Source organism: Saccostrea echinata, unplaced genomic scaffold (genome assembly GCF_033153115.1).
Source record: "Saccostrea echinata isolate AGI-Se365-2 ecotype Australia unplaced genomic scaffold, CSIRO_AGI_Sech_v1 ptg000054l, whole genome shotgun sequence".
Taxonomy (NCBI): domain Eukaryota; kingdom Metazoa; phylum Mollusca; class Bivalvia; order Ostreida; family Ostreidae; genus Saccostrea; species Saccostrea echinata.
Window position 1 is genome coordinate 16766202 of NW_026889803.1, and position 11323 is coordinate 16777524.

At 35.5% G+C, this 11323-nt stretch overlaps 1 protein-coding gene across 1 annotated transcript; it reads left to right on the forward strand.

Moving 5' to 3' along the window:
* The first annotated feature begins 426 nt into the window (after positions 1 to 426).
* On the forward strand, positions 427 to 3423 carry LOC133205900 (zinc finger protein 778-like). Its single transcript, XM_061341793.1, has 2 exons — positions 427 to 594; positions 2118 to 3423. Exons 1-2 carry the CDS (start codon positions 531 to 533, stop codon positions 3221 to 3223), a joined length of 1170 nt encoding a protein of 389 aa, XP_061197777.1. The 5' UTR covers positions 427 to 530; the 3' UTR covers positions 3224 to 3423.
* The last annotated feature ends 7900 nt before the right edge of the window (positions 3424 to 11323 follow it).

Here is an 11323-nt window from a genome sequence, read left to right on the forward strand (position 1 = left end):
CAACGACGACAAACAACGGACACATTTTGATCACAAAAGCTCACTTGAACCTTCATGTAAGCTAAAAATGAAGCAAGCTTAAGGACAGCTAGATAGACGGACGCCGGACAACAGTTGATCAGAAAAGCTCACATAACTTTCACCTCAAGTGCAAACAATCGGATGACAATTCGTTCCCTTAACAGTCTGAGAACATTGATTTTGCTGAATATTTGTTATAAAAAATATTTAAGATTATTTTTTTTAAAAAAAATGCAAATACATTATCTTTTCATTGCTGTTAAAGTCTAACAATGTAGGATAAATTGCGCAGATTTAATTTTGGTTGAAGATTCAAAGCGCGACAACTCAATAACACTGCGTTTCTTTTTGTTCGTTGAAACAACCCCTAAAAGACACAGCAAGGTGCCCTGGCAACTAACGTCATCGCACGCGGCATATCTCCAAGGATGCAGACGAACGCCATGTAAATAACGTAAATAACGGTTTTCGTGCGATTGTGTTCACAGAAGTAGAAAAGAAGAGACAAAATGCCGAAATGTTTAATGCATTCAGTTCGAAACTACAGATCTCGAAAATACACAAGGCACTCAGGTTTGCATATTTCAAAGATAGACTATTTGTATTGTTGCAACAGTATATTGTCAGTAAATGATGTTAGTTTCTGAGTTTACGAAGTGCAGATGCTGGAACCAATTTCATCATATAGCTATCTTGAAAAAATAAATTAACCTACTAGAAAAGTAATATATATTGAAAAAATATTTTTTCCTATCAATAACACTCCAAATTTTCAAATTACCGCGGCTTATAAACTTGTTTGACATACTTGTATGGCTAGCAGGTGCTCTATGTCGGTGACCAGGGATGATCTCAGAACATGAAAATATAATTCGACCACCAATTATTAGGTGCGCTTCTTAATTGTGGTTACCTAGCTGATGAAATAAATCAAGAATTGAATTGTTTTAAATAGCCTGTCCAGTTGCTTATTTTTTTTAAAATAAAATATTAGTCACATAAGCAAAACGAGAATAAATATATATGCTGATGTGTAATATTGCACTTTCCTTACAACTTAATTTTTGGATGGTTGTATTCTTATTAGACAGTCAGAGTTCAGCTCTTAGTTACCGAAGATAAATATTGAAAAGGCGGGTTGAGTACTTTCAAGTATAAAATTGTGTTGATGGATTTAGCATACAGCATGTACACCGCATATTTCAAACCAATATAATCCCCTCCTCTTTTTAGTTTCCTGAGGTATACAGCTGGGAATTCAACGAAACAATTTAATTTTATGGTTTATGGGAAAATTCGAGTAGTAAATGAAATGCAATTTTAGGAGTGGTTCAGGTTGGGGGCATACATGTAAAGTGAGAAACAAAATGGCCTAAAACGTAAACAATGTAATTTTCATGCATACTTTTTCATGCACCCCAAACACCCGGCTGCTTACCCCTTGAAATTATTTTTCGACAAATTCTGAAATATTTGTTGATTGTGCCTCCCCTCCCCCTTCCTCCTGCCCGACCCTGGTCTAGCATTATTTTGTGCTTAGAGCATACTAAATCACATTCTAATAGATATTTTAATGTGGTTATGAAGGGAAGAACTTTTTCGTCAGCTGATATCTACTAGTATTTGTTGTTAGTATCTACTAGTATTTGTTGTAACATTAGAACTCCGATATTTTATTCTTATTCTACGAAACAAAAACCCGGAAAACCACAATTATTTGATGAAATACCCGGGTAGTCTATTCAATTTCAAATAACCCTGTAATTCGATATCAGAATAAGAGGGGGTGTAAGAAGGGCATCCTCGCAAGCCAGGGGTCCTGAGTCAACACGTTGCCGTTGGACAAACGGCAACGTGTTGACTCAGGACCTCTGGCTTGGGAGGATGTAAGAAGGGGGAAGGGGAAAAAGTTAGATGGGATGAAGTGTTATTGAGAGAGGGAGGTTGAGTGGAGAGGAAATATTCGGGTTCCCCCTGTCCATCTTAACCTAACTGTCAATTAAAAAAATTTTAAACATGCTTCCTCCAAACATTATGTGATATATTGCTTCGTGTATTTATTATCAAACCTAAATCTTGGTTGTATTTTCTTTCAGAGTTCGACCAAAATGTCATGACAACACGATCTGGTCTGGCAATAAGAAAGGTGTCGGTCACGCCTATGTTTTCAGGAGCAACGAAGTACATGTACGCTCAAGAAACGACCGAAATGAAACGAAGACAAAACTACAAGAGCTCGTGTAACCAGAAACAGAAGTCCATGCACCATCTTCCATTTGTGACTAGATTTTACCTCGGCTTTAAGGTTCCTGATCTGGATCTTTGTGGGAACGACTCCAAAGAATTCGATTCCAGGGAAGAGGAATCCATGCAGATAACTATTGGTCATTCCAGAAAATCCAGACAATATCATCTGCTCGATTTTGAAAGTGATGAAGATAGCTTCGAATCTGGTTCTGATGACGATTTTTGCAACAGTATCATCGCACAAAGTAAAGAATTCCGTTATCAATGCATGGACTATACAGAGTCCACAACAAAATCGGACCCATCGAGAAACATATTAGAGGCTCTGTCCGGTTTGCAACCCATAGAAGAAAGGATACGGGAGGCGACCTGTGATTTTCAAGTGACGTCTATAGAGAATCGGACAGAAATTGGAGATTGTTCGAAATACCCGTCTCCTACACAGTCCGTCACTGCTGCGATGTCTGATCTCAAATTATCAGGTCCCGCTGCCATTATGTCCACAAATCCAACACCAACCATAACTACCTTTACTGCTCCAACTATTACTACCATTCGCTCAGGGGTCATCTTTCAAGCCAAACCTGCATTTACAGAATTACCCCCCTTTAAATGTGAGGTTTGTGAAAAGGAATTTTACGTCTCAGCCAACTATACAACTCATCTGAGAACTCACACCGCCCAGCCGAAGAACAAATGTGACGTCTGCGGAAAAGTATTCACGCGCTCTTGGTTGCTTAAAGGACACATGCGCACGCACACAGGGGAACGTCCGTTTGTTTGTCCACATGAAGATTGTGATAAAGCATTTGCTGACAAGAGCAATCTTCGTTCACATATGCTGATTCATTCCGTGACCAGCAAGAACTTTTCATGTCAAAAATGTGGACGATCTTTCGCTCAGAAAAGGTATCTGCATAAGCATTTGTTGGAGGTTTGTAGAGTAATTCGATAAGCTGTCATTCTTCTGAAGATAACAGATGAGACTGTAACGGCAATTTGCTGTCTTTGGAAATACACATGTATTTTGAATTTTACGATTGAAACGAATGTGATCGACATTGTATATTTGTATTGATAAGTCTTCATTTATTTGTTGAATATCTGTGTAAATAATTGTCAAAAAGGTGCAATATATAGTAATCCGTTAATTATTACATGTATTTGTGTGTTAGGCCAAGTAAAAAAATATGTGTGATTCCGGTTACCCGACCGTCCCTATTTTATACCCCCCGACCCTAAACTTTTTTTTGACAATTTTCATATTTTTTCCGGAATTTTCCCCAATTTCCATCAATGGCTCCGGTTTAAGTTTTAGTTTCAGCAATGACAGCCTCCTTGCACAACATAGTGCAAGTGTTTATTAGTGTTAAATCCAAAGCAAGCTAGCATGTAGGTGTCCCCTACCAATACTGACTAGTATTTTATCACACCACATCTAAATGTCATTTGCAAAGTAGTGATAAGTATTATTTAGAATAATTAAGAAAATCATTTTGTTAAAAAAAAAAATCCCTACCTACCTACCCTAATTTTTTTGGAGGTGTAACCGGAACCACACATATTTTTTTGTTTGGCCTTATAACTTTTAAATACATCAATAGAGAAAAATATCCATTATCATTTATTTATTGTATCATCATTTCTTTGCAATGCTGTATTTGTCAACCGCTAACAAGAATTTTAATCATTACATATGTTTCCGAAATCATCACATATGTTGTTTTGTGTTTTTTTGTATCTCAGTATGTTTCTATGCCATTGCTAAAATTAATTTAAAAAAGTTTTTTTTTTCTAAAATTTCCATTTAAGAAAGTTCTCTTGCCTCTGGCAGAAAATTGCATTTAGAATTCTAACTGCAACTTTCTGATAGAAACAAGAGAACTCAAACATTGTGAATTTTAAGGCGGCATGATTTAAGAATGAGAAATTAAACCAAAGACAGTGTTAAAATAATGATGATAAAATGAATTATCTCACATTAATTCAAACTGAAAGAAGAATTGGTTGTAAATTGCTAATAACGGTGTACAGTAAAATGCGCTTAAGGTCAAGTGCCAGAGAAAGTCCATTTTGACTCTTTAATTCTTTATGAGCGTGTTCGCTATAACTGTGTTTTACTGTGGTAACGTTTACCGTTCACTTTGCCGCCAGAACGTTAACGTCACAATGATCAACATGCCGTCAAAACAAGCAAACATGAAAGAAACATCCACAAGACAAAATGTTTCTTCAGGAAATGATCAAAGTGCGAAACATTCCAAAGATACTGGTACTTCGTCTGTGCTGGCAAATTTCTTACAACAAAAGTTCTCGAAACAAACAGAACAGACGTCTTCGAGTTCCAGTATCCAGATAGAAGTGACGACACCAAAGACATCTTGCTCCTCTAACTCCACGCCTGTGAAGACGATATGGGTTTTACATAAGAACAAAGAAGAGGAGACTTCACCAAAGAAATGCGAGAACCAAGGATCATCGTCTGTTTTAAAGAATCTTCAACTTGATCACCAATATCTATCACAATTGGGTCAAGAGGTTGCACCGATCGTACGAGAAAGAGAACAGCAAAGCGAACGTTTGATTCTTCCGAAGCCGAGTAACAAGGTATACTCCATCAGATTTGTCAATCCCAATCCACTGCATGTTGAGATGAATGTACCTCCAGCAATGGGTAAAAAGAATTTACGAATGGCATTGGCTGGAACAGACGAATTTTTACAACGGCGAGTGCAAAGAGCGATGGAACTTCTTGGAACAGATGAGAAACGCATGCGCAATGATTCGGAAGGGTTACCGTGCATACTGAATGCTGCGTCTATTCAAAACAATTTTCAAGACATTTTAAACATGACTGCATTTCAACCTATCCCAGAAGGATCAGGCCAAATACAAGGATTGGATTTAGATTTGTATGGCATCGATAAGAATAATCACAGCGACAAGACAGACAGCGCAGAAACTATAGAAAGAAGTTACACATCTGAAAATAAAGACAGCCAACCAATCACGGAACAGAGCTTATTTGAGGATAAACTCGAATATGTTTTGCAACTTATGATACAGAGATGGTCTGAATATTTGAAATTTACTCAGGAAGATTTGTACAATATCGAACTTGAAAACGCCAAAAATCTTAACTCAGCACCAGAGGTAATTGAAATGTTGCAAGACAGGGGTCGATATGTTTGGCAACTAATAGAAGAACTGTAATTAACGAACACATCCATTTATAGGACTATATTTTAGAAGTAACGTATAAAACAATCTTTTAATTACAGTTGGATAATTGACAAAAAAAATTACAAGTGTTCGTCTTTATAGAGAATTAATTTCCTTTTAACCCTTTGAAAATGTTTGTCGATGAAATTAAATTTCTGATGAATTTGTTTATATGATTAAATACAAAATATGTTTACTTTTGAAACAACTAAATTTCCTCACGAAAGTTTATAACACGAAAAGAGGTATAGCATATTTAGTATACCACATGACCTATACAATATAGCGCATTTAGAAATTAACAACCAAAAGTTTTCAATATTTTTTAATATTTGATAAGTCTAGCTATAAACAAATTCAAATTAATCAAGTAGGCAGAAATAGTCAATTTATCTCAAATGAGATCAATGGATTTACTAATTTTTTATGGGAAGTACAATACATAAAACGTCAAATGTCTGTGAGGATGTGTGGAGAATTATTGAGTGTACATTTAAAAAGTACAAAGATGTGTATCTGAACCAACTTAAACCAGGAAAATCGGGAATCTAATGGGTTTAATTACATTTTCAACAATGAAATACTGTAATTCATTTATTGAATGAAAGTGATATTCTGAAACAGTAGGAAAGAATATCAGAAGTTCGGCAAAACTCTCGATTTTCCTTCCCTTCACGAAGAATGTCTTTAAAAATACTCCTTGTTCTGTAATAAGATAGAGAGAGTAAATAAATCATCCTGACAGAGACTAAAATTGCCAAACTTTCTCCAAATATACACTAGACAAAATTGCTATCGCACCGCCAAAAGAAATTAATATTTTGATTTTTCAAAACTTGTTTATGATGTATTTGATATATAAGTATATTACTTTAATAAAAAAAAAAAAACATTTAAATGTCTTAGCTGATAAATAACTACAATGTTTACTGAAGCGTAACCAATTACAAATCATAGAAAAAATTAAAATCGTGTCAATACGTTTTTGAGGGGATAAATTTCTATTTTTTTCTTTGGCTTTTTGTTCTTTATGTTTGTACTAATTAAAAACTCAGAAAAAGAGTTACACAGTATGCGGCGTTTGACCCACGAAGAGCTTGCTAAAACAGCCAGTATGGTGTCTGCAGGGGGTTCCTCTGGAGAAATTTATGAAAAATTAAAACAATTGAAAGATTATTCATTCCTCTACTGAAAAATTGTTGCAAATAGATTTACAAACATAAAAATGTTTACTATAGATAGCCACGGCATTAAGTACGCACCACACGATAATTTAAAGATTGTTCCACAAAACTGGGGCAACCGGAAGTTGAGCGGATTAGGTATGGACACTAAGGTACTGGATGACTAATACACCCCTACTAATGTGTTCGGAACCTTTTATTTTTCGGTGTTCTGCAAATTATAAAACTCGAGGAGTTCAGAATAGCTCTGCCAGTAGCTCTGGCGAGATTAAGCGAGACTACAGCGAGATAAGGTAAATTATTCACAGAAATATGGCTAGGAAGTGACTTCCACGTGGAGACATGGTAAACAGAAAAGTTATCTTGCATTTCATATTTCACCACAGTATAATATCTGTAGAAATGTACTTCAGTCTCTCTTGAATTCATTCAAACTTCAATGAGTATTCCTTTTGAAATTATTTTCTGCAGTTATGTATTATAATTTATTTTTGAACAAAAATACTTGCAAGGAAACTGGGACTATTTTTTTTGGCGTTAGATTAGCAAATGAGGTACCAACATGGCTTAAACTGAAAAATCAGCTGAATGAGTTGAATTGCATTGTGGGCTACTACGGATACTATAGGAATTTTACGCTTGGGAAAAACCCAAATCTACAGGCGATCGGAAAGGCATAATGAACATTTTTTTTTTCATGCATTTCGTAGATGAAAAGTAATTTGTCCATTTTTATTCTATTATCCCCATGCTCACAATTACAAACAATTCATTTGTTAAATAAACGTGGAATTCTAGCTTTTCTCAAAGTCAGACTGTAAGGCGATTTAATTGCGTCTGTATTCCTTTGTTGTACTATCGGTGAATACAATTGTCAGGTGGGTTCCCTGGCCAAAAACACGTGACCACGGGTGTTGTAATGTGAAAAAATGTGCTGGTGTTCTGAACGTGATACAGACTACATATTATTATGTAATATTTCTAGTTAACAATTAACGTAACGACAAATTGCAAACACCAGACTAGTGACATCTTTCATTGTTTCTAATCATTTATTTTTTTTAAAACAGTTTTTTTTTTTTTTTAAAAAATTGGTTTTTGCAGTGCATTTAATATCGATCTTAGATAGACCTGAACCACGTGTTCGAAGTAAAATGTTAACATGTAGTTGTCCAGTATACGTTGCTATTCATTCAACGATTGGTCAGTTGTTTGTGGTAAGATCCTCTGTGCGCATTAATAACAATAGCCATATAAGGTAAACAAAGGGAAACACATTTTTCATAGGACATGTTTTTAAAAGAAACAGACTATAGCAATTTCTTGTTTACTGCCAATTTTATTTATAAAACCGGTTCTACCCTATAACCTTTGAATGGGTCAACATACATCACGTGTCCTGAATTTAAATCACAATAACATTAGTAGGGGTGTATTATAAAGGTAGTTCCGCATTCAATTCATAAAGCCGATTTCCTAAATTCCGGCCAAATTAGTCAAAGATATAAAATTATTGTACTAGCTCACGTATATATCCTATACCATTATACACAGAGTAAATGTATATATAGGAATATTTCCATTTCTATTTGTTTTCTCTGTGATAACTCTTTGAAAGTTAGGAGAGTTGATTTCTTGATCATTCTAACGGAATGCAAATTTCGCCAAGCGAAAGGTCAGGAGCTAAGAAGGCCTAATATGCATGTAATTCTCGTGCGGCTGTCTTTGTGTCAGACTCTAAGGAGGCCTAATATGCATGTAAATCTCGTGCGGCTGTCTTTGTGTTTGACGTCAGTGGGCGGGGACTATTGAAATTAACATGTGAGGCCTCGTGTAATTTAAATCTATTAGTCTACATTTTTAAAATCTAAATTTACAATTTTATTTCAAAATGAAATGGAAATATAAGGAATCACTGTCTAGTTAGTAGAGTATGCCAGGGACATCAACGATAGTTGGAAAATTGGGATAATTTATGCATAGCGGGCTTCGCCCGTTATGCAAATTATCCCACGTTTCCAACTATCGTTGATGCCCTGGCATACTCTACTAACTAGACAGTGATTCCTTAAATGGTTGCTTTCCATGACATCACCCCTAGTAATGTTATTGTGATTTAAATTCAGGACACGTGGTGTATGTTGACCCATTCAAAGGTTATAGGGTAGAACCGGTTTTATAAATAAAATTGGCAGTAAACAAGAAATTGCTATAGTCTGTTTCTTTTAAAAACATGTCCTATGAAAAATGTGTTTCCCTTTGTTTACCTTATATGGCTATTGTTATTAATGCGCACAGAGGATCTTACCACAAACAACTGACCAATCGTTGAATGAATAGCAACGTATACTGGACAACTACATGTTTACATTTTACTTCGAACACGTGGTTCAGGTCTATCTAAGATCGATATTAAATGCACTGCAAAAACCAATTTTTTAAAAAAAAAAAACTGTTTTAAAAAAAATAAATGATTAGAAACAATGAAAGATGTCACTAGTCTGGTGTTTGCAATTTGTCGTTACGTTAATTGTTAACTAGAAATATTACATAATAATATGTAGTCTGTATCACGTTCAGAACACCAGCACATTTTTTCACATTACAACACCCGTGGTCACGTGTTTTTGGCCAGGGAAACCACCTGACAATTGTATTCACCGATAGTACAACAAAGGAATACAGACGCAATTAAATCGCCTTACAGTCTGACTTTGAGAAAAGCTAGAATTCCACGTTTATTTAACAAATGAATTGTTTGTAATTGTGAGCATGGGAATAATAGAATAAAAATGGACAAATTACTTTTCATCTACGAAATGCATGAAAAAAAAAATGTTCATTGTGCCTTTCCGATCGCCTGTAGATTTGGGTTTTTCCCAAGCGTAAAATTCCTATAGTATCCGTAGTAGCCCACAATGCAATTCAACTCATTCAGCTGATTTTTCAGTTTAAGCCATGTTGGTACTTCATTTGCTAATCTAACGCCAAAAAAAAAAAAAAATAGTCCCAGTTTCCTTGCAAGTATTTTTGTTCAAAAATAAATTATAATACATAACTGCAGAAAATAATTTCAAAAGGAATACTCATTGAAGTTTGAATGAATTCAAGAGAGACTGAAGTACATATCTACAGATATTATACTGTGGTGAAATATGAAATGCAAGATAACTTTTCTGTTTACCATGTCTCCACGTGGAAGTCACTTCCTAGCCATATTTCCGTGAATAATTTACCTTATCTCGCTGTAGTCTCGCTTAATCTCGCCAGAGCTACTGGCAGAGCTATTCTGAACTCTTCGAGTTTTATAATTTGCAGAACACCGAAAAATAAAAGGTTCCGAACACATTAGTAGGGGTGGACATGGTAGTAGGCGATATATAGGGAAAGGGCGCCGCGCTATACATGTACCTCTTTCTGCTATACAGTATAATATCACGGGCGTAGCATCGTTTTTGAAAGTGCGCGGGGGGGGGGCAGCCAGAGAAAAAAATTCAACTTACCTGAAAAAAAAAATGAAAAGCAAAAAAATTTGTCCAAACTCGAAAATCCTATTTTGGGGGTTGAGTGGGGTGTTCCAACTTCTTTCCGTACCAAATTTTACTACATTACCCTTATCTGACCATACTGCGACAAAAAGTAGGGGTCCAACCGGCCTTTCAATTAACATTTTCAATAGTAAAAAGCTGTATTTGGAAAAAAATGAGGGCCAGACACTCCCCACCCTTTGATGCTATGTGCCTTAGTTATACCAGATGGGGTATTTTATTTATTTTGATTAAATCAAAGTTGAATCCACACAATATTGGGATGCTTCAATATCAGTACAATCAACATGACCCTGCTGTTCTCGTGGAATTTTTTCCTGTACACATGCATTAAGTAAAAATTTGGATCTCTGATTTCAGCCCAACCCTAACCCCATGGCTCATGATTTTAAAAAAGGATTTTACTTATTGTCTTTTAATATTATTGTGATCTTTTCACCTCTTAAAAACTTTTTCCCTACATACTCCTTTGTAAAACTCTGATCCCCCAATGCAGCTTAAACTTATTCCCAAGGGCCCTGATCTGAATAATAACATATATACTCCCCTATAAGTTGGTCCACTTATGAGTTGGTTGTATTTTTTTCCGATTATTTTGGAAGAATTTGCAATTGACCCTGTAAGTCAATCGTAAATCGAGGTCAACATTCCATGAAATTTGACCTATGTTTCAAAGAATATTTTGAGAATGACCTTTATACTTGACCTTTTCTTCTTAAAATATCATAGAGCAACACTCATTTTTTCTATGTCTATGGTAGCTAGACGTTTCGTTTCTATATGAAAGTACTAAGTATCTCAAGAAAATGTACCGACTTTTTTCAAAGATAGTAGTCTGTCCGAATTGTAAATAAAATACTACATACTGTCTTGCAGAAAAATCCAGATGTTTCTAGGACTTGTTTATAAGTCGAACATGAGTTGAGCACCAAAATATAACCCCCCCCCCCCCCCAAACAATTATAGGCGAGTATATACGGTACCCGAGGATGCTTGCACGTCAATATGACAAATAATGACTTTGCTGTGCATTAGAGGAAGAATTTTAACGATTTTCCCTACCTATTCTGAAATAAAACTTTGATCTCCCACTGCAGGGTT